This window comes from Hemiscyllium ocellatum, chromosome X (assembly GCF_020745735.1).
Source record: "Hemiscyllium ocellatum isolate sHemOce1 chromosome X, sHemOce1.pat.X.cur, whole genome shotgun sequence".
Classification (NCBI taxonomy): Eukaryota; Metazoa; Chordata; class Chondrichthyes; order Orectolobiformes; family Hemiscylliidae; genus Hemiscyllium; species Hemiscyllium ocellatum.
The window spans coordinates 11,445,714-11,468,255 of NC_083453.1; the positions used below are offsets into that span (position 1 = coordinate 11,445,714).

Here is a 22,542-nt window from a genome sequence, read left to right on the forward strand (position 1 = left end):
CCACCAATGATTCTTCATACCTACTGTCTGATTCTGTGTCTCTTGTCCAACCACCTTTAGAGCTGTCTCTATCTTCTCCTATTTCTATAATTTCTAGTGAAGTGCCTTCACTTACTGCTGGCCTCCCCACTGAGCAACCACTGTTACCTGCTGAACGTACTGATGATGTTGATGAGTTACATGCATCTACTGACCTAGTTGCAGTTGCCACTGTTGATCAGTTGACTTTGCCCACTAACTCGGTTGCCTTGTCTGGGTTGACTGTATCTAATAATACAGGTGTTCCCCTGAACACTGAAGTAGGTTCTGATTTTAGACTGTCTGAATCTGACCAGGTTACTATTGTCAATGATATTCCTTTGCCAGCCTGTTTTGCTGTAACTAGTGTACCTTTACCTACTGATGCAGTTGATGGCCCCACCACTGATCAGTTGTCCTTGCCCACCGACACTCCAACTCAACATTTGACTGATCTGGAAATAACTGCTGTTTTGCCTGACTCACTGAAGAATACTAATGTTGCCCCTGATGGACTGCCTTTATCTGCTGGCTCTGTTACTACCAACTCTGGACAGTTTCCATGTGACAGTGTTATTGCCCCCACTGTTTCTGGCATGGCTGATGAAATGGCTGAAACTGCTGCAGCTGCATCTTTACTCAACGATGGTATTGCTACATTAGATAGGCTGTGCTTGCCTGACCATACTGTTGGAATGCCTTCACCCCCTGATGCTGCTATGACTGATCATTTGCCAGCGTCCACTGGTATTACTGACCAGCTACCATCAACCATTGGCGTTCTTGATCAATTGTCATCTCCCGCTGATACTGCGGCTAGTCAGTTGCAGCAGTCAGTTGCTGACATTGTCAGTGTTGCTGGTGGGTTGTCGTCTCTTGTTGACGAGTTAGTTCAATCACCATCAACTGCCAGTCAGTTATCATCACCTGCTGATGGTGGTGAAGAGTCCCTGTTGCCCACCAATGCTACTGGCCAACCACCGTTGCCCACTGACTGTATTGATCAGTCACCTCCTATTGATACTGATGGTCAGTTGCCATCATCCACTGATCCTGCCAGTGTTACTGGTCAGTTGACAACTCTTGTTGATGAATTCAATCAGTCACCATTGTCAACTGACATTGCCAGTTATTTGCAGTCACCCACTGACAGTGATGCTGCTAGCCAGCCACTGTTGCCCACCAATGCTACTTGCCAACCACTGTTGCCCGCTGATGGTATTGATCAGTCAACTGATACTGATGTTGATCAGTTGTCATCTTCCACTGATGTTGCCAGTCAGTTGCAGTCACCCACCGACAGCGATTCTGCTGGCCAACCACCGTTGCCCGCTGATGGTATTGATCAGTCAACTGATACTGATGTTGATCAGTTGCCATCATCCACTGATGCCAGTCATTTGCAGTCACCCACTGACACCGATGCTGCTAGCCAGCCACTGATGCCCACCAATGCTGCTGGCCAACCACCATTGCCCGCTGATGGTATTGATCAGTCAACTGATACTGATGTTGATCAGTTGCCATCTTCCACTGATGTTGCCAGTCATTTGCAGTCACCCACCGACAGCGATGCTGCTAGCCAGCCACTGTTGTCCACCTGTGCTACTAGCCAACCACCGTTGCCCACTGACATTATTGCTCAGTCAACTGATGCTGATGTCGATCAGTTGCCATCATCCACTGATCCTGCCAGTGTTACTGGTCAGTTGACATCTCATGTTGATGAATTCAATCAGACACCATTGTCAACTGATGTTCCCAGTCAGTTGCAGTCACCCCCCGACACCGATGCTGCTCGCCAGCCACTGTTGCCCGCTGATGGTATTGATCGGTCAACTAATACTGATGTTGATCAGTTGCCATCATCCACTGATGTTGCCAGTCATTTGCAGTCACCCCCCGACACCGATGCTGCTCGCCAGCCACTGTTGCCTGCTGATGGTATTGATCGGTCAACTGATACTGATGTTGATCAGTTGCCATCATCCACTGATGTTGCCAGTCATTTGCAGTCACCCACCGACACCGATGCTGCTCGCCAGCCACTGTTGCCCGCTGATGGTATTGATCGGTCAACTGATACTGATGTTGATCAGTTGCCATCATCCACTGATGTTGCCAGTCATTTGCAGTCACCCACCGACATCGATGCTGCTCGCCAGCCACTGTTGCCCGCTGATGGTATTGATCAGTCAACTGATACTGTTGTTGATCAGCTGCCATCATCCACTGATGCCAGTCATTTGCAGTCACCCACCGACAGCGATGCTGCTCGCCAGCCACTGTTGCCCACTGGTGCTGCTGGCCAGCCACCATTGCCCACTGATACTGCCAATCAGTTGCCAATATCTGCTGATGCTGCCTGTGTTAGTGGTCATTTTCCATATCTCAATCAGTCACCATTGCCAGCTGATGTTGCCAGTCATTTGCCACCCACTGACTCTAATGCTATTGGTCAGTTGCTAGAGTCTGCTGATCAGTTGCTGTTGCCCACTAACACCGAAGTGGCTGGTCAGCAGCTGCAATCTACTGACTCTGCCAGTCATTTGCTGTCATCTGCTGGTCTGCTGTCACCTGTCTCCAATTCTGCCACCCTGACTTTGCCTATTGATACTGTTGTTTCCTCTAGACAGTCTTCAGCTCAAACTGTGACAGATGTTATGGATACTGCACAGTTGTCTACCAATTTCATTGTTTCCCATGCTACTGGTGGGCTACTTTCAGCAGATGTCCCTTCCGTTTCCTCCACTGATACCACTGACCTATCAGTGTCAGTTAATTCTCTGGATGTTGCAATAGATACATTATTGGCCAATCCTTTAGATGCCCCTCTGGCAACGGAGGTTCAAGGTGCAATGCCTACATGCATTACTGAGCCATCTTCAGTTGTCAGTGCAACCACTGAGCCTCCTCTGTCCTCTCTCCCTGTAATTGATGGTTTTTCTGTGCCCCTCAAAACACATTCTGCTGACAAATCACCTATGCCAGCTTTTGATCAGGCATTGACTGTAGTCTCGCCTTTTAAACTGCTTCAATCTCCTGACCTGTCTAATTCAGAGTTACAACCCCTTGTCGTTCAGTTAACCTCATCTGACCAAATTGCTCAGTGCACTGACTTGCTTCTGTCTGTTGATCCTTCTGTTAATGCACAGCTTCAGCCTCCCTTGCCTGCTCCTGATCATTCCCTTCATGAAACACCTTCATCCACTGAACTTTCTTTGTCAGAATCTACAACACCTGTTACTGATTTTCCATCATCTTTCACTCTTCCATCTGCCTCTGTTCAACACTCTACCCCATCACCTGGATCATCTTCAGCTGCTCAAATTGATGATGATGAGATGCCACCATTGATTTCTGCCATCGATGAGACTCCCCTCTGTGAAGGTCCTCCCCCATCTGTTATTGAGAAGGCAATTCCCAAGACTGCTTCAACTGGAAAGGAACCTGTGGTGAAGCAGAATGATGAGGGTATTTAGTTTGGTTGAGGTGTGCATGTCGTAGTGTCCTGCCTATTTGAGCTGGGAAGTAAAGGTTTGTCCTAGAAAAGTTCACATCTTGTGGACGGCTAACTTTTAAGTACGGTGCTCTGTTCTGGAGGAGTATTTTTGTGGGGATGTTTGTCTTGTGTCCTCCAGTGTGTATGGGGTAACTTAAAGTTAGCCTGTCCTTTTACAAATGAAGGTAATGCGGTATGAAATCTGTACTTTATGTAAAGTGTGTAGTCCATATTTTAATGATTAGCATTATCATCTTGTAAAATGGTGGAAGGAAGAAAGATAAGTTACTACTGAATGTTGCATGTCCTCTTTGAATTGATCAATCACATCTGTTGTTTGAAATCAATTTTCATTGAGGAGTTGCTGTCTCATTTGGCACAGGTTGACTACATAATGTACAAATTTCAACTGTCCACTAGGTGTTTAGAGCTTGCATACTAATGGAAACGTGGAGTACACTTTTGTTTATTTGCTGTTTTGTTTTATAAGTGGGATTTAACACTTGAATGAACTGATTTTTAATACGTTAATAGACACTTGGTACACTAATCTAACCTGTATTAACGTCTTGTCTCACATGCCTGCCTCCCTCAACCTGTGAATATTTGGAGTACATTGTGGTTCTTGTACTTTAAAATCTAATGATTAGTAAGCAACTTTCATACCCAAAGCTTGAGGCAAACTTTGGAGTAATCTTTTATTTTTAAATCCAGATTGTTTTGTAAGTTTGCCTATTTTCTGTGCACAGGATGAGCATTGCAGGTACAAATATGGAGAATTTACAGCACCTGTATAAGTTGGAGTGTTGACTGGTACCAAGAACATTCACGCTAACCTTTGTTTTAAATTGCTTCTATTGCATGGTGTGAAAGCTTAACCAGTACCTAGCATTGTAATATCCAGATCTGTCTTTCTCCCTTGCCAACAACAAATTTAAGGTAAAATGTTTCTGTAATGCTGCAAAGGTATATTTCTTCTACAGTTATCATTTGGGTTCTGAGATTTGTTGCTTACGGCTTTTGTAGAAAAATATCAAAATGTTAATATTGCACCTTTGTAATAAAATTCTTGTACAGGGTTAAAGCTTTAGTGCACGAGTTCACACTTTTTCTCCACCTTAGCATGGCTGCCTGATAAACGTGGTTTGGTATCTACGATAAAGTGATGTTCCTCACTTTCCAGACGAGTACCACAATTTCTTTGAAAATCACTAAAGTGCCACAAACGTAGAAAATGTACAAAGTGCTGTATTAAATATATGACATTTTGTAGGGTCTGGGACAGAGTCGGACAGCGATGAGTCGGTACCAGAACTGGAGGAACAGGATACAACGCAGTCAGCGACACAGCAAGCTCAGGTGTGTCTGCAAATATGTGAATATAAACACCCTCTAACCTTGTTTCAAAAGGCAAATGTCTTCACACTAAAGAATCCTATCTGCAGACCCCTCCTCTTTCAGTTTTAATGTTTTGCTTGGGTATATTTCAAAATATTTCTCCTCCAAAGCATGCACTGTATCACACTTTGCCATGTATTCTGAAGACATGGCTCATATTGGAATATAGTTGGGGTGCCATCTGCCCTTTCTTAACTCCTCTGAATGATACTCCACAAACTTGATTATCTTTTATTCCATCAATGGACATGAGTGTCACTGACATTGGCTCATCCTGAGTAACTCTTAGCTGGTGAGCTGTTGCCTTGAACCACTGCAGTTCATCCAGTGTAGGTGCTGTTGCCTGGGGAGTTTCAGGTTTTTGATGTATTGACGATAGAGGAATGGTGATATTACTCTTAGACTGGTGTCTGATTTGGAGGGGAACTTGCTGGTGTGATGTTGCACTGCATCTGCCTTTCCCATTCTCGACAGTAAGAGTTGTAGATTTGAAAGGTATTAGTAGTGGAGCCTTGGGTGAGCTGTTGTAGTGCATCGTGTATATTGGAGGTGGGTGCCAATCAAGTAGACTGTTCTGACCTAGGCAAGTGTCTTCTGTTGCTAGAGCTGTACTCCAGGCAAGTGAAGAATATTGCATTAGACTCCTGACTTGTGCTTTGTGGATGATGAGCAAAGATTGGCTCAAGAGCATCGAGAAGTTTAGCAAAAAATAATATTATTGGATGTCAGGTGGTATTAGTTGGTTTTATTTTTATTCTTGCTGGAGATAATCATTGTCTCGTGCTCATGTTGCATGTGTTACTTGCCCCCTTATGGCCCAATTATCAATGTTGTTCAGGTTTAGTTGCATATAGACAGTGACTGCTTCAGTATCTTGAGTTGTCATGAATGGTATAGAACACTCTTCAGTCATCAGCGAGCATCTCTTCTACTTCTGATCTTGTGTTGAATGTAAGCATCTGAAGATGGTCAAGTCTCTGAACAGTACGCTGAGGAACTCCTGCAACAATGCTCAGGCTGGGATGCTTGGTCTCTGTCGACTGCAGCCATCTCCCTTTTGTGCTGAGTGTGGACTGCAATAAGATTTCCACTGATTCCTGTTGACTTCAGTTTTGGAGGGCCTCTTGATGGTGAAAATTTTAATTTGCCTCGAGTCAAGTTCTTTTGTCCATGTTTTAATATATGGAATTTATTCTGCCAGGCTAAATCCTGGAAGTCACATTCCTGTTTATGCTGAGAACATAAAATTCCATTTAGTTCACAAGGTCATTCATATGCCATATTGTCTCACACTTGTGTACTTGGCTTCAGTTATTTGCTTTCTTGTCATCATAGAATCCCTACAGTGTAGAAGCAGGCCATTTGGCCCATTGAGTCCACGCCAACCTTCCAAAAACCATCCCACCCAGACCCACTCCATCTCTGTAACTGTCCATGTCCCATGGCTATCCCACCTTGCCTGCACATGCCTGGACACTATATATAGGCAATTTAGCATGGCTAATCCATCTGACCTGCATATCTTTTGGATTGTGGGAGGAAACCGGAGCTCCTGGAAGAAACTTACATAGACACGGGGAGAATGTGCCAACTCCACACAGACAGTCGTCCAATGCTGAAATTGAACCCAGGACCCTGACACTGTGGCAGCAGTGCTAACCACTGTGCCACCCTGTGTCACCATGTCATATTGCTGCCGTAACTGAAAGGGGATTGGTCTGCATATTTTGAAAAAGAAATTGCAACGTGGTGGTATTTAAATGCTGAATCACTTTTGTGGGAAGGGTTTGAAGTAGTTAAATGCACCTCTGCACTAATACCAACTATGTAAAATCATTTTGTATTTTCATGAATAAATAAAGGTTGAAAGTTATTTGAGACCATTGTGCAAGTTTTCTTTTGTGAGTGGAATAAAAGTATCAAAGCAATGTGGTATGCGAAGGGTGTCATCAGTATTGGCTGTACTCAGCTGGCAAGTCTTTGTAGCTTGGAGCTTCCTCTGCTTTGTGCCTAAACGCATCTTAGATTTGGATGTCAATAAATTGTGACTTAGAAGAATTTTGGGCACAAGTCGCGCGCAGAACTGCAATATAGTTAAGTCTCCAAGCTCGCTGTCATCTGTTTATTGAATCTTCGGTCTGAATCTCTGTCCACGAAATTGATGACACCCCAAAATTCTCAAATGGGCGACTATCATTGTGCTTGTTTGTCATGCACTGGATTAAGCTTTTTCCAAAATTTTGATTAGATTTTCAGAAACGGAAGGAATGATATTTTTGAGCATTGAAGAAAGAACCATCCTTCCTTGAGACTAGCTTAGTTTTGTGTTTGCAAGTCCTCTCAAAAACAGGAAAGCTTCCTCAATTGCTGGTTCTTACAAATGCTTTTTTTATTTGCCAACATTTAGAGCATTGTTTTTACATGGTGCTCAGTCAATGGTTAGCTGTGTTGACACTTTTAAGACCCAAACAATAAGTCGGTTTTGCATTTTTGTGAAACTCCGTTGTAACTGCTTGCATGGGGGAAATTATGCTGCATATGTTTTGAGTGGTAGCAAGAGCAGCAATGTCACCCTGTTGCTGTGGGTTTTCTGGTACTAGAAGATATCAAGGGATGGGAACTTTTGTGTTTTTTTTTTCTTCTCGCCGCTTTAAATGAGGTGCCACCTCAGCCTGAGTCAAGCCTGGTTTGTGTGCTGTATGAACAAATGCACCAACTACAGCAACTGAGCTATCTTTGTGCTGTATGATTAATAGAAATGGGTATGCTTTCAGTGGAGTTTGTCTTGAGAAGGGTCTTTCTTCATAATGTGGCTACAAAGTAATTTTTTTTCCTTCATTTCAAAGCTTGCAGCTGCAGCTGAAATAGATGAAGAACCAGTCAGCAAAGCAAAACAGAGCAGAAGTGAAAAGAAAGCACGGAAAGTGAGTATATTTTTCTGTCAGTGTAAACATGAAAATCTTTCTTTTCTGGAGAGTTGAGATATCTGTCTTTAATACGTTTTATACATGACCTGATAATAGTTTGATACCACACAGGCTATTGTGAAACTAATACTTATGTTAAAAGTCTGGATTGTTTTTATTTCTACCATTTATAGAATGGATAGCAGGTTCTTGGGTTTTCTGTTACAATTTCCTAGTATTGAGTTTGTGATCTTGTTAACCAGATGGACTCTTGAGTGAAGATCAAGAGGTTCCCAGGGAAGCGAGTCAGCTTCTGTCAGCTCTGTAACTGGCCACTGAGAAGCAACATTACGTACTTTCTTTTCAGTTTGGTTTCTGGTGAAGGGTTGGAGACCAAGAATGTGAAGCAAGTGTTTTCTGCTAAGCAGCCCCTATAAACTAAATTAAATCCATATTTGCAGCCAGTGCCTTATCCAGACTTTCAGTCTTTTTTTGTTTAAAAAGCTGTTAATTCACTGCAAAATTAGAAAGATTGATGTAACTAGAACGTTCCTGAAAGTCCTTGTTTTCCTTACAGGCAATGTCAAAACTAGGGCTTCGCCAGGTTACTGGAGTAACCAGAGTCACGATAAGAAAATCTAAAAACATTTTGTTTGTCATCACAAAACCAGATGTCTACAAGAGCCCGGCATCAGATACCTATATTGTTTTTGGCGAAGCGAAGGTACATTTAACTTACGTTTGTAATATTGGGGCTTTTTATTGATCTTGGGTGACTTTCCAGCAAAATGAGTCTGGAATGAAGGTCCTGTTCTGAATCTGTGACCTTGTTAAGGCTTATTACAGGCATGGCTAATTTTGTCTCCTTAGTGCTATCAGAAATAATCAATAAAGCTACCCTGTAACAGCATTTTAGTACCCCTCCCTCGAACTCTTTTTTTTGTAGATATTTTTATTGAAATTTAACATTTTTGCAAATTTACAAAAATAAACAAAACTCTCAAATACAAACATTGGTGTACAATTAAATCATATATACAATAGTCATAATTTAACAAAGAAAAGAGAAAGAAAGAAAACAAAAAAAGAAAAAAAAGAAACGAAAAAAGAAAGAAAAAAAAACTCAACTTTCTACTAATCTAACCTATAACTAACCAGAGTGTATACATAAGTCTCTTACATGCTCGGAATGTATAAACATCAAATATAATAAAACCCGTATTCGCGCAGGATTCCTCTCCCAAGGGGCCCCGGAGCAGCCCGGTCTGAAATCTTCACTAAATAAAAGCCCTTGTTAGGATAGCCGAAATATCTGCATTTATATAATTCAAAAAGGGCTGCCATATTTTATAAAATAATTCAGTCTTTCGGTGCACCATATTTGTGAGGAAGTCAAGGGGGATATATTCCATAATTAATCTGTGCCAATTTGAAAGTCCAGGGGGGCCCTCAGCCACCCAGTTCACCAAAATATTTTTCCTTGCACAGAAAGAGAGAATAGAAAATAGTCTCTTCCCATGCATATCCAGAGATGAGAGGTTCGAAAAGCCCAAAAGGAGAGATACAGGGTCCACCCTAATTTCCGTTCCTAAAATTTCTGTCAGGGTATTTGCCACTTTAGTCCAGTATCTGCGGATTTTCTGACAAGTCCACAGACAATGTACAAGAGTACCCACCTCTATTTTGCATTTGGGACACATTGGAGATGCTCCTGCCTTAAATTTTGCCAGTCGAGCCGGAGCTATATGGGCCCTATGAAGTATCTTTAGTTGGATAGCCTGAGTTCTGTTACAGATAGCAATTCTTCTAGCATTTTCCCAAATGTCATTCCACATATCCTCAGAGATTTCTAGCCCCAAGTCCTGCTCCCATGTTTTAAGCAGGTCATCCATGTCTCCTGAGACTCCATCATGTAGCAAATGGTATATAGTACTAACGGAGGATGCCCCCGCTGGTCGTAAGACATTACGTTCTCTGTCTGATTTATAAAGACTATCTATTAATGTAGTCTTCCTCTGTATATAATCTCGAACTTGGAAGTATCGAAAGAGATCCCCATTAGGTATTCCGAATTTCAGACGCAGCTGCTCAAAGGACATCAGGATCCCATCTTTAAATAGGTCCCCTAAGCATGAGATGCCCCTGGATCTCCAGAGTTTAAAGGTGGCATCTGTAATCCCCGGTTGGAATCCCCATGCGCCTACTATTGGTGCATGGGGGGATGTTTTATGTGAGTTACCCTCATTTTGCCGCATTATATTCCAGGCCTTAATTGTGTTTAATATTATGGGATTTTTACAGTGGTCTGTAATGATTTTCCTCTTATCTAAAAATAAAAGGTTAATAAGTGGGTATTTTACTTGGGAGGCTTCGATATCCAGCCAAATTGATTGTGGATCAGATGAAACCCAATCAGCTATGTAACTTAGTAGGGAGCTTAACTGATATTTCCTAAAGTCTGGGAAGTCCAGTCCTCCCCTTGCCTGTGGAAGCTGTAGCTTCTTCAGCTTAATAAGGGGCCGTCTATGGTTCCAAATAAAGGAGCCCAACCAGCTATATAATTTACGTAGGGCTAGCCTTGGCAGCATCAGCGGGAGCATTCTCATAGGATATAAGAGACGGGGCAGAACATTCATTTTAATTAATGCTATTCTCCCTAGCCAGGAAATCGGAAGGTCTCTCCATCGCTGGAGGTCCTGCCTTATCCTTTCCATTAATTGTACAAAATTAGCCCTATACAGCTGATCAAATACTGGCGTGATAAAAATACCTAAATATAAGAAGCCCTCCAGGGACCAACGGAAGGGAAAAGGGGATCCGTCCATTAAGTGGGGTATCATAGCCAGACCACCCATTGGCATGGCTTCCGATTTTGAAAAATTAATTTTATAGCCTGAGAATGCACTAAATGTATTAATAACTTGAATTAGACGAGGCACTGACATTAAAGGATTACTGAGGAATAAGAGAACGTCATCTGCATAGAGGGTAATTTTGTGTTTACCTGTACCAATCCTCGGGGCCATTATATTAGGATCAGTCCGGATGGCTTCTGCTAATGGTTCGATTATCAGTGTAAACAACAATGGTGAGAGGGGACATCCTTGACGGCAGCCCCTACCCACACTGAAGCCATCCGATCTTAACCCATTAGTAATAACAGCTGCTTTGGGGTCATTATACAATGTTGAAACCCATTTGGTAAACACCTGTCCAACGCCAAACCTTTCCAATGTGTAAAATAAATATGACCATTCAACCCTATCAAATGCCTTTTCCGCATCCAATGAAATTACTACTCCTGGTATCTTTCCCTGATGACAGGCTTGGATCATATTCAAGACCCTTCTGATATTATTGGATGATCTGCGGCCCTTAATAAATCCCGTCTGGTCCTCCTTTATAATATATGGCAGTACCCTTTCTAGTCTTAGTGCTAACATTTTTGAGAGAATTTTAAAGTCTACATTTAGTAAGGATATTGGTCTGTAAGATGCACAATCTTCTGGGTCTTTTCCTTTTTTGAGGATAAGAGAAATATTTGCTTCTTTCAGCGTGGGCGGGAGACAGACCTGACTATGTGCAAAATTATACATATCCATAAGTGGGTCAACCAATATTCCTGTAAATTCTTTATAGAATTCAGCTTGAAAACCATCCGGGCCCGGTGCTTTTCCGCTCTGAAGTTGCCTAATTGCCTCAAGTATTTCTTGGACTGTTAAAGGGGTATTTAGGGCCGACACCTGTTCCGGAGTCAGGCCCGGGAAGGTCAAATTTTTAAAAAATGACTGCATCCTCCTAATCCTATCTTCACAATCCTGCGATCTATATAGTTCGGAATAAAATTCTTTAAAGGTCGCATTGGTCTTTTTATGATCATGAGTCAGGGTACCTGTACTTTCCTTGATGGTCGGAATAGTTTGAGGGGCTTTCTTTTTCTTTGCAAGAAATGCTAAGTATCTACCCGGTTTGTCGCCATATTCATATAATCTTTGTTTCGCAAATAATATTTCCCTTTTAGCCGTTTGAGTAAGCGCGGTGTTTAAAGCTGTCCTAAGAGCTGTAATCCTCTGCAATTTTGTGATAGAAGGTCTATCAGCGTATGCTGTTTCGGCTGCTTTTAGGCGAGCTTCGAGCAGACGCTGTTGCTCTCCCTTCATTTTCCTCTGGGTCGCTGAATAGGAGATGATCAAACCTCGTGCATAAGCTTTGATGGTCTCCCACATCATTGACGGATTACTAGCCGTACCAGTATTAATTTCTAAAAACGTTTTAAGTTCTTGGGAGAAGTACTTTAAAAATTTGCTATCTTTTATCAGGAAGGGGTCCATACGCCAATGCCGAGCAGATGTCCCATTGTTCTTTACCTTAGTTTCCATGTATACAGCGGCATGGTCAGAGATTGCTATAGTACCTATTTTACAGGTTGCTATAGAGTTTAGAAAAATCGATGGGGCCAAAAACATATCAATTCTTGTGTAACATTTATGTGGATTAGAGTAGAAAGAAAAATCTCTACCCTGTGGATGGAGACATCTCCATACATCTACCAATCCTAATTCTTTATTCAGGTCCGCCAGTTGTCTAGATCTGGGAGATACTCCAGCGGCACTCTTGGGAATCCTGTCTATTTCCGGATCCATAATACAATTAAAGTCTCCCCCTATAATTGTATGACGGGCACCAAAGGCCATCAGTTTTGAAAAAGCTTCCGTTATGAATTTAAAGGGGTGTGCCGGGGGGCAGTATACATTTAAGATCCCATATTCCTCTCCATTTGTGAGGGCTTTAATCAAAATATATCGTCCAGATTCGTCTTTTATCTGATTTAGAATTTTCAAAGGGAAGTTCTTCCGGACAAGGATAACGACTCCCCTGCTTTTTGAATTAAAAGAGGAAAAAAAGGCCTGATCAAATCCGCCCTGTCGTAATTTTAAGTGTTCTTTATCCGACAGGTGTGTCTCCTGTAGGAGAGCTATATCAACTCTCTCCTTCTTAAGATTTGATAATATTTTCTTCCTTTTAACTGGCGAATTACTCCCCCTGACATTCCAGGTGCACCACTTAACCGACTGTTCAGCCATAATCATCTGGACAGATCCGAGACCCCTCGGGAGGGGAAACCCTATCTAGAACATCCCGAGCATGGAGCATACAAGATTTACAAAAGTAAAGATTCTCTGATACACTCAAAACAATATAACAAAAAACTCTTTCTAAGTATAAAAAATATAAAACATTCCGAATTGGAGATTTTCTCCCTTGTTCCCAGGGAGCGTCACTTCCTCTCCCACAGTCCATCTTACCCTCTTCCAACCAGTGCCCCACCCTTGACCCAGGTGTTCCTCAATAAAATGAGGAGAATTCAAATATAATATAAAGCTAGAGTTAACAGTGAACACCCCACCCCCACCCCCACCCACACCCACATCTAAATATATTTGGGAATATTAATACCATATATAACTATAAGATTACAATCTCAACACGTAATACTTAAATATAATACCACAAAATAACAGGGGAAAGAAAAACAACCCCGCTCCTAAAAACAGAAGTAAAATAGAATAAGGTAACCACCTCCGCCCATCAACATTAACCAAACGCCCCAACATATATATATACATACACACATAGGGGGAAAGATAAGAAAAGATGAAGGGATGTAAACCAAAATAATGGGAAAGGCAGACCAGCGTCCACACTCTCTTACAGCTTATTTAAGAGAGTCCAAGAATTCCTTAGCCTTCTCCGGTGATCCGAAGTTATATATGGATCCTTCGTGGCTAAGGCGTAGCGTCGCTGGATATCGTAAGGAGTACTGGATATTTAAGTCCCTTAAACGCTTCTTCGCCTCATCAAATGCCTTCCTCTTTCGGACCAAAGCTGGGGAGAAGTCCTGGAACAGCATGATCCTGGATCCTTTGTGGGTCATAGCTTGGGGATCTTTTCCCAGATTTCTTGAGGCTTCCAGGAGCATCTGCCTCTCCCTATAGCTCTGCAGCTGGAACAGGACCGGGCGTGGGCGCTGGGTTGATCCGGGCCCACGTACTGTGACCCGGTAGGCCCATTCTACCCTTACCTGGCCTGATCCAGCCTGCAGATTTAAAAGTTGTGGCAGCCAATGCTCTAAGAATGCTGTCAGCTGGCCTCCCTCTTCCTGCTCGGGAAGGCCCAACAACCGAATATTTTTTCTACGACATCGATTTTCGAGGTCATCAATGTGGTTTTCTAGGTTCTGGACTCGATTCTTGAGAAAACGGATGTGGTCGGCTGTTGATTTTATCCCAGTCTCTGAGGCTGCGGCCTTCGACTCCACCTCTCTGACTCGGCACTCCAATTCCTGAATGTCTCTGCCCTGCTTCTGCAGCTCGGCTGATAGTGCTTCTCTGCTCTGCCGAGACTCATCGATAAAAGCATCAATCTTAGCCTCCCACCTGGCAAACATCTCCTCAAAGCTCATCTTCGTTGGTAAATCTCCTGAAGTAGCTGAAGACACCTTTGTTGCAGCTGAAGAGGGAGAGGGTGGGGGAGGGGTCCCTGCTTTCTTAGAGCCGCCTGTTCCCTTCCCTTTACTCATTTTCCAGCTAGTATTAGACTATTTAAATGTACTAATAGGTAACTATTTAAGGTTAACAACTATTATAAATGGTTTAGTGAGTGTGGTGGGGGTGGATAGCCCACTTTTCCCAAGTTTTGGGTAGAGCACTGTGGACTCAGTCTTGCTGGGTCGCCGTCATCTTGGATCCCCCCCTCGAACTCTTTAATGTACCCTTTACTCAACAGTTGGCTCACTGCATCCCTGTCCTTTGGCCTGGGTCAATCATATAATACAAAGGAACCTCTATTATCCAAAAGAGATGGTCGAGCACTATTTCGTTGGGGCAATCGATTTAACCGAATGAATGCCTTTCCTCTGAGGCTTGGAGTTTTTAAAGTCTGCACCCTGTCCAGGGGACGAGGCAGCAGCACACTGCGTGTGAGCCCCTGCCCCCCTGTCACCGGTCCAACACTGGCCCCCTCCCGCCTGACCCCAACCCTATCCAACGCAGTCCACTGCCAGCCCCCCTCCCCCCAATCCTCCTCTCTCCAGGACAGCTGGACTGGACATCAACAACAAGACTGCTGCTGCTGCAAATAAACACGCACACAAATCCACCTTTATCATGTACAGGACAGTGTTGGCGAGATTAGCTGGGGAAGGTATGGCTTTAGGATACTCCCCTCTGTAGAACTCCAGAGAAAGGGTGGGAGGTCAGTCATTTGGAGACAGTGCCTGTTTAATCATTATAAACTAAAGACGTGATCAGTGTTGGAAACGTGTCTTTGATATAATGTTTCTATCGGGACCTCAAGCTCTCCTTCGGATAATTGAGGTTCCTCTGTATTTAGAAAGGCGGAGAGACTAGATGATGCACAAAGCAGGAAAGGCTCCGTTTCATGTACATTTTTTTTGCTTTGTAATTCATTATGGGTATGAATCTTATTCCTGGAGTGGGTTGCCTGCTTTTCTTTTAAATATACCAATGCTGGTTGAGTGCTTATTTCACGTTTGACAATCCTGTTTTCTTCTTCTACTGCGGCTGTTGTTTTTAAAGAGTATTTTCTTGCAACGATTAAAGTAGCTTTTGTACAGTGACAATAACTTGTGTTTCTGCTTAGATTGAAGATTTATCTCAGCAAGCTCAATTGGCTGCTGCAGAGAAATTCAAGGTACAGGGAGAATCTGTTGCCAATATCCAAGAAAACACACAGACTCCAACTGTACAAGAGGAAAGCGAAGAGGAGGAGGTATGTATGTATATTTTCTGTTATTATCATGTGGCTCCGGAAAACAGCATGGTACTTGGTACTGCCCATATCTAATCTGGGATTGCAAGTTTCGTATTGGGTCCAAACAGACTTTGTACATGTAAGTAATGATCATGCGTGTGCCTTGGGGATGTCAAACAAGAATAGATTGTTATCCCTTAATCTACCTACCTGCATTCTGTAATCTTTAATACCCTTGTCATAACAATCTTATCTTGTTTACCTCTGCTTTGAACTGTTTGTTGGACTCTGTCTCGATGTCTTTTGCGGGGGGGGTGGCGTGGAAACATGGGTTTGTCAGGGAAGAATTCCAGATTCCTATTCTTCTTTGAATCACCTTTCACCCTGTGTTTTAGTCACTCTGTCCCTTCGTGGTTGGCCCAATGTAAATTTTCAATATTTTAAATATGTAATAGTGCAGTTTTTATCAAGAGTATCACTAGTCCTCCTGAAGGAACTTGGGTTCTTTGGCACTATTACCTTTTTAATGCTTAACTTCAGTAAATGTTCATCTTATGATCTCGGCTAATGGTAACATTGGACAAGTTGGCTGTGACTGAAACCTAGCTTGGTTACTATAGTAGTCCAGTCACTGAACATACTCTTGTTTATTACACAAAGTCAAAAGGTTAATATAGAAGATCTTGACGTAAACCAGAAAAAATAAATATTAAATCCTTTTTCCTCAGTAATATCCTAGAAAGTTGCTCAATCCCAGTGAAATATCACCATTTTCAATTTCTTATTCAACTGACTGTTTTACTCCTCCTCAGACTGAAGTAGTTTTATTTTGTAAACCTTTTTATTGGGGAAAGAAGATTTTAAATTTTTTACAAAATCACTACAAAACAGTATAACAACCGTATAATGTAATGACAGTAACAGAAAACAAACTACTACTGCACTCCACAAACCTCTGAGGAGAGAGGAAAAAAACCTACAAAAACTACAATTCAATAAATAAGAGGAAAAAAAACTAAATTGAACCAAGGTAAATCGCTCTCGCTCTCTCTCCCTTCCCATGCATCTCCAAAGAGGGGAGATTGGCAAACCCGAGAGGAGGGACACAGGGAGATCCAACTTAACCTCCGCTCCCAAGACCTCTTCCAAACACTCGCTATGGCACCTCAATACCTGTGATGCTTGTGGTCATGCCACAAGCTGAGTAAGAGTGTCAACATCTGTTTTACATTTGGGGCGGCTCTGATGCCAGATGAGCACTGTGGATTACCTTCAGTTGCATAGTCTGCATCCTGTTACAAATCTAAATCTTCCTTGCATTCTCCCAAAATTCCTGTCACACCTCTGACAAGATTTGCATCTGTACTTCCTGAGTCCAGATTCCAGATAGCCGCTCAATGTCCTTCGAAACATTTCATCTTATTCTCTAATCCACTTAAGTGCTATCCCAGAATTGACACGCTTTTGTACCATCAACCTTTTTGAATTTGAAACAAGTGATAGAGGTGCTGACCGAGAGTGTGCTCCGGTCTATGGGTGCTCTTCTCTCCATATCCGCCTTACAGGGACTAACCATCAATGTAGTCTTTTTCTGTAGAAAGCCTGTGACCTGAAAGGAACAAAAGAGGTCCCTCCTAGATAGCTCATATTTCTGACTCCACTGCTGGCCAGGTATGCGAAGAATCTACCGGGTTTATCACCATACTCAAATAATCTCTGCTTCACAAAAGAGATTTCCCTCTTTGTCTGGGTGAGCGCAGCATTCAAAGTAGCCCTGAGGGCTGTAATCCGCTGCAACTTGGTTACAGACAGTCTGTCAAAGTATGCTAACTCAGCTGCCTCAAGCAAATGCTGCTGCTATCCCCTTTGCTGCTTCTGGGTCGCTGAGTGATAAATAATCTAATCCCGTGCATAGGTCTCGGCAGTCTCCCAGAGCACCAATGGATTACTCAAATTAATGACCCAAAAGATTTTAAATTTCCATGAAAAATACTCTACAAACTTGTGCCAGTGTCGCGAGCCTATCCTGTTACCACCGGCCTTGACCTCCATGTCCACTGCATGATCAGAAATGGCTATGTTCCCGATTCTGCAAGACAGCACCGATTTCAAAAAGGTTAATGGTACAAAAACGTGTCAATTCTGGTATAGCACTTAAATGGATTAAAAAAAAGGTGAAATCCCTACCTTTGGGGTGAAGATATCTCTACGCATCCACTAATCCCAGCTCCCTGATCGGGTCCATCAACTGCTTGGATTGCAGGGACATACCTGCAAGGCCTCAAGGTGTCCTGTCCACTTTGGAATCAATAAGTTGATTAAAGCCGCATGGCGCGCCCCAAGGGCCATCAACCTGGAAAGCGCATCCACTAAAAATTTGAGGGGATGTGGCGGGAGGGCAATGTACATTCAAAATCCCATATTCCTCTCCATGTATTAAAGCTTTAAGAATCATAAACCACCCATATTCATCCTTAATTTGGTCTAACAGTTGAACTGGGAGATTCTTCTGGATAAGTATAGCAACTCCTCTACTTTTTGAATTAAAGGATAAGAAAAACACCTGTCCAAACCCTGCTGCAACTTCAAGTGCTCCTTCTCAGTTAAATGTGTTTCCTGCAGTAAGGCTACATCGACCCCCTCTCTTTTCTAAGGCTTGAAAGTATCTTGTTTTCTCTTGATTGGTGAATGACTCCTTAATGTTCCAGGTGCACCATTTAAAAGAATGGCTAGCCATAGCCATGTGAAACAGTCCGTGACACTCAACCCATCTCATCCATATTGTAACTCTAGGCACTCCTGGTAGAACAAAAATATATAACCTCCCCCCAACTCCCCCACCCCACCATCCCATGCCAGAAGAGAAAAACAAAAGGAAATGATGACTTTTTTTAAAAAAGAACAAAGGATGACTGAAGAGGAGAAAGAAAAAGGGGGAAGAAAACAATTATGACCCCCACATATATTTTTTTAAATTCCCTCGACAACTAGGTAAATGAGGCAAATTACAGAAGAACAAAATAAGCATTATTGTCCATATTATTCAAGCCAGCCAGTCTTTTTTTAAAGCATCCAGGAAGTCCTTTGCCCTTTCTTGTGAGTCAGCATTGAACACGGACCCTCTGTGGCTGAATTCTGTAGTGCTGGAGTCTCACTAGGACTAGGCAGGCGCGCTGGTCCGACCCAGGCCGACACACTGCGACCCTATGGGCCTGCTCGACCCACACCTGGCCTGCCTCGACTTCCAGCTTCAAAAACTGCGGGAGCCACTGCTCCAAGAAGTTGACGAGCTGGCCTTCCTCCTCCCGTTCTGGAAGCCCCACCTGATGGGTGTTCTTCCGACAGCCACTATTTTCGAGGTCGTCAACCTGCTCCAAGGCCTATACCTGCCATTCCAAGGCCTGGACCCGACCTGCCGAGGATCCTGCCGCGGTTTCGGAAACCGCAGTCCATTGCTCCACCTCCACGACACACTGCTGGAGACGCTGGATCTCCTGGTCATGCTTCTGCAGCATGACAGATCGGTTCAAAACTGGCTTGAGTCTCCTCCATCGTTGAATTGATCTTCTCGGAGTTTCTCAAACTCCGAAACCTGGCTCTGCTCCACAGGCAAGTCACCTGAGGCGAGCGTGGAGGCCATGGGAGTGTCTGTTGTTGCAAGGGGTGCCCTGCTTGCTGCGATCCTCGCAGTTTCTTCCCTTTGGTCATTTTCGTAACCAGTTTAACACTGAACAATTCTGGGGCTTAAAAAATGACTATTTCTACCACATTGGGTAATAAAGGGAGGGTGAGTGCACCACTTTGTCTGGGTTCTGGTGCAGAGCTCGGCAGGGCAGACATACTGGGTTGCCGCCATCTTGAATCACCCGGACTGAAGTAGCTTGAGATATTGTGGAAGATTAGCAGAGTAGGTGGGACTGCAGGTTTTGAGGTGACAATAGAGTTGCCTTAAATCGCAGAACAGGCTCAAGGGGCTGAATGGCCTACTCCTTGTTCACTTTTTTTCCCTTCTCTGCAAACTTAATACTGTCTTTCTGGTAGGATGACCCATTCTGAATGAACCCTGATCATCACTCAAGTTTGTAGATTTCTCTGAACAGGTTGATTTTTTAAAAAAAAAATTATGACACACATCTCTTGAACTTGAATCTCCTGGCCCAGAGGCGGGAACACGACCACTGCATCTCAAGAGCCTTAACTCAACTTTGTAAACATTTACAATTAACTTATTAAATCAAGTGATTAACTTCAGTCGCACACTTTTGAATAAAAGCTGTCTTTAGTTCACTGCTCAAAATGGCTTTCCTTTGCAGAACTGAGAATTAAAATTCATTTTTCCTGCATTTATTGAATCAAAATTCCCAAATAATAACAATATGATCTACTTCACAATCTTTTCTTATTAGTTCATCAGTTACGGATGTCACAGGGTTAGCCAGCAATATCAGTCCATCCCCAATTGCCCAGTTAAGAATCAGCCATATTGCTATTAGTCTGGGCTTGCATATAGGCCATACCTGATGATGGTGGCAAACTTCCTTCCCTGAAGGACATGAGCGAACCCAGGTGGGTTTTTACTACAAACAACAATGGTTACAAGGTCCCTATTAAGCCAGAATTTCTGTTGTTGAATTCAAATCTCACCATCTGCCATGGTGGGATTCAGACTCAAGTCCCCAGTCTGTAGTCCTCAACTGAATGTTAGCAGGCTATCCACTTATGGACAGCAACACAACTGACCTTAATAATATTGAAGTACTTTGACCTTTGGAAGAAATTGCCTAATTCTGTTGACTGAAGGCAATAAGCCTGAACTCTACCTATTGTGCATAACCCACAACATTTTTTTAAAATTGCTTTGGCCCAATGGGGAGGGGGAAATAGAGGCCATGCCTTAAAGAAGCAGGAATATACTTGGGTGTCCATTTGTTAATTTGAACTGATATTTGAGGGCTTTATTGGCATTAAGTCATAGAACTCCGGCAATGTGGAAAGAGATGTGCATCAACTCTCTAGAGAGCATCCCACCTCGACTCCTATGCCATCCATATCCCTTCATTTCCCCTGGCTAATTCATTTAACCGTGCATCCTTGGACACTATGGGCAATTTAGCATGGCCAATCTGCCTAACCTGCACATCGTTGGACTGTGGGAGGAAACTGGAAAAATGAAAACCCACACAGACATGAGAAGAACATGGAAACTCTGCACACGGTCACCCTTGGCTGGAATTGAACCTGTATCCCTGGTGCTGTCAGGTAGCAGTGCTAACCACTCTGCCATCATGCTATCCCCTCAAACTTAAACTTGAGTCGTTCTATTTGCATTAAATCTGGATTTGATTATCAGTTAAAGCAAATACAGTCCCATGCAGAGACCCGGGTTCAATTCCCACCTCAGGCAACTGACTGTGTGGAGATTGCACGTTCTCCCTGTGTCTGGGTGGGTTGCACTTCATCGGGTCGGTGTGGACCTGTTGGGCCGAAGGGTTTGTTTCCACACTAAGTAATCTAATCAAATCTAATCTATCCTAATCATGTACGGGTGTAATTTTAAAGATCTGACATGCAAATATTTCCCGTATGTTCAAGTGGCTCCTTTACATCGTACTGCATGTGTTCCAACTTGCAAATGGATTGAAGAATAGAACTCTTCACAATCCAGGGATTGCCTAAAAATGGGTAGGAGCACATTACTGCCGATGCTGGGATCTGCACTGAAAACAAAAAAATGTTGGCGATCGCAGTGGGTCAGGCAGCATCCATGGAGAGAGCGCCTATGGACAGTTTGTTGACCTACAAATGTCCAGAAATCTTGCGTATTTTAAATTTAAGAATGCTGTCATATGCTGTTGCAAACGTTATCATGTAGATGGGTATATTTTCACCTTGCTATTTCTTTTCTTGGGGTTGGGAATGGTAGTGGCCCTGTTTTAAAGGGAGACAAATGTAGAAAATGGAAATAACTCCTTAATTTCTTTATAGGTTGATGAGACTGGTGTGGAGGTTAAGGACATAGAACTAGTTATGTCCCAAGCCAACGTGTCGAGGGCCAAGGCTGTCCGAGCGTTGAAAAATAACAACAATGATATTGTAAATGCTATTATGGTGAGTTGCTTGCTTACATTTTTAATGGTTGAATTTATTGCATTTTTTAAAAGTTAATGCTAACATTAATATGAAGAGTAGTAGTTTCTAAATTTATTTTACTGTTGTAGCTTTACTCGTTATGATTGACTATGCTGAATATTGCAAGATTCTGATATTTATTCTTTTATTTTTGCAGGAGTTGACGATGTAAGCGTCAGAAAATGCAGGAGTGGGTAACAGTCCCTTTTTGGTGCAGCTTCAGTACATTTGTACCATTTATATAGATAAATCTCAAATAAATGTGGCTTGAAATAGTTAAATTCATTAAGAGTGGTGTGTCTTTTCCTTGTGTAAATTTGAGTACTAAAAAGGGCTCTTGAAGAGAGATGACATAGATTGGTATAAATCTGTGGTTTGCGCTTCTGCAAACGTTGGAGTCTGTCAATGTTTTTTGTTATGGGTAAAACAGCTTTCAACTGCAGTATTAAGATCACTGTTGCAATTTATCAATTATTCCTTACAAATTCCACCCATGTAATTCAAATTAAACTCACGGTCTATGTGTTGGATACTCAGGACATTGACCGCACCTCTTTTTAATGCTGACTTTTATATGGTCATTTATGTGTAATTTCAGAATAACCTCCCCAGAAAATTGGCTATTACACACTAACCATTGTTAGGACCTATAGTCCCTATGAGCAGCTATTCATTTTTCCTAGGCTGACAATTATCTACTCCTTTCTGTCTCCTCCTCCCCCCTCCCAGATCTTCTGCATTAAAAAACAACATTTTCCTACCTACCATCATATGCAGGAGGGTTTCCTGACACAATATATAGACAGGCCAACAAGA

At 42.7% G+C, this 22,542-nt stretch overlaps 1 protein-coding gene across 3 annotated transcripts in view; it reads left to right on the top strand.

Annotated features, from left to right (window-relative positions):
• The window catches only part of naca (nascent polypeptide associated complex subunit alpha), a 32,644-nt gene extending 10,633 nt beyond the window's left edge, over positions 1 to 22,011 (top strand). Inside the window, exons 5-11 of one of the 3 annotated variants that reach the window (XM_060821184.1) lie at positions 3,340 to 3,492; positions 4,794 to 4,879; positions 7,765 to 7,842; positions 8,402 to 8,548; positions 15,487 to 15,615; positions 21,583 to 21,705; positions 21,884 to 22,011. In XM_060821184.1, coding sequence (XP_060677167.1) covers positions 3,340 to 3,492; positions 4,794 to 4,879; positions 7,765 to 7,842; positions 8,402 to 8,548; positions 15,487 to 15,615; positions 21,583 to 21,705; positions 21,884 to 21,898 — 731 coding nt within the window. In that variant the 3' untranslated portion in view covers positions 21,899 to 22,011. Of the gene's footprint in view, positions 1 to 599; positions 3,493 to 4,793; positions 4,880 to 7,764; positions 7,843 to 8,401; positions 8,549 to 15,486; positions 15,616 to 21,582; positions 21,706 to 21,883 lie in introns of those variants that run through there. The other 2 variants (XM_060821183.1, XM_060821186.1) reach the window with 2 other exon arrangements.
• The last annotated feature ends 531 nt before the right edge of the window (positions 22,012 to 22,542 follow it).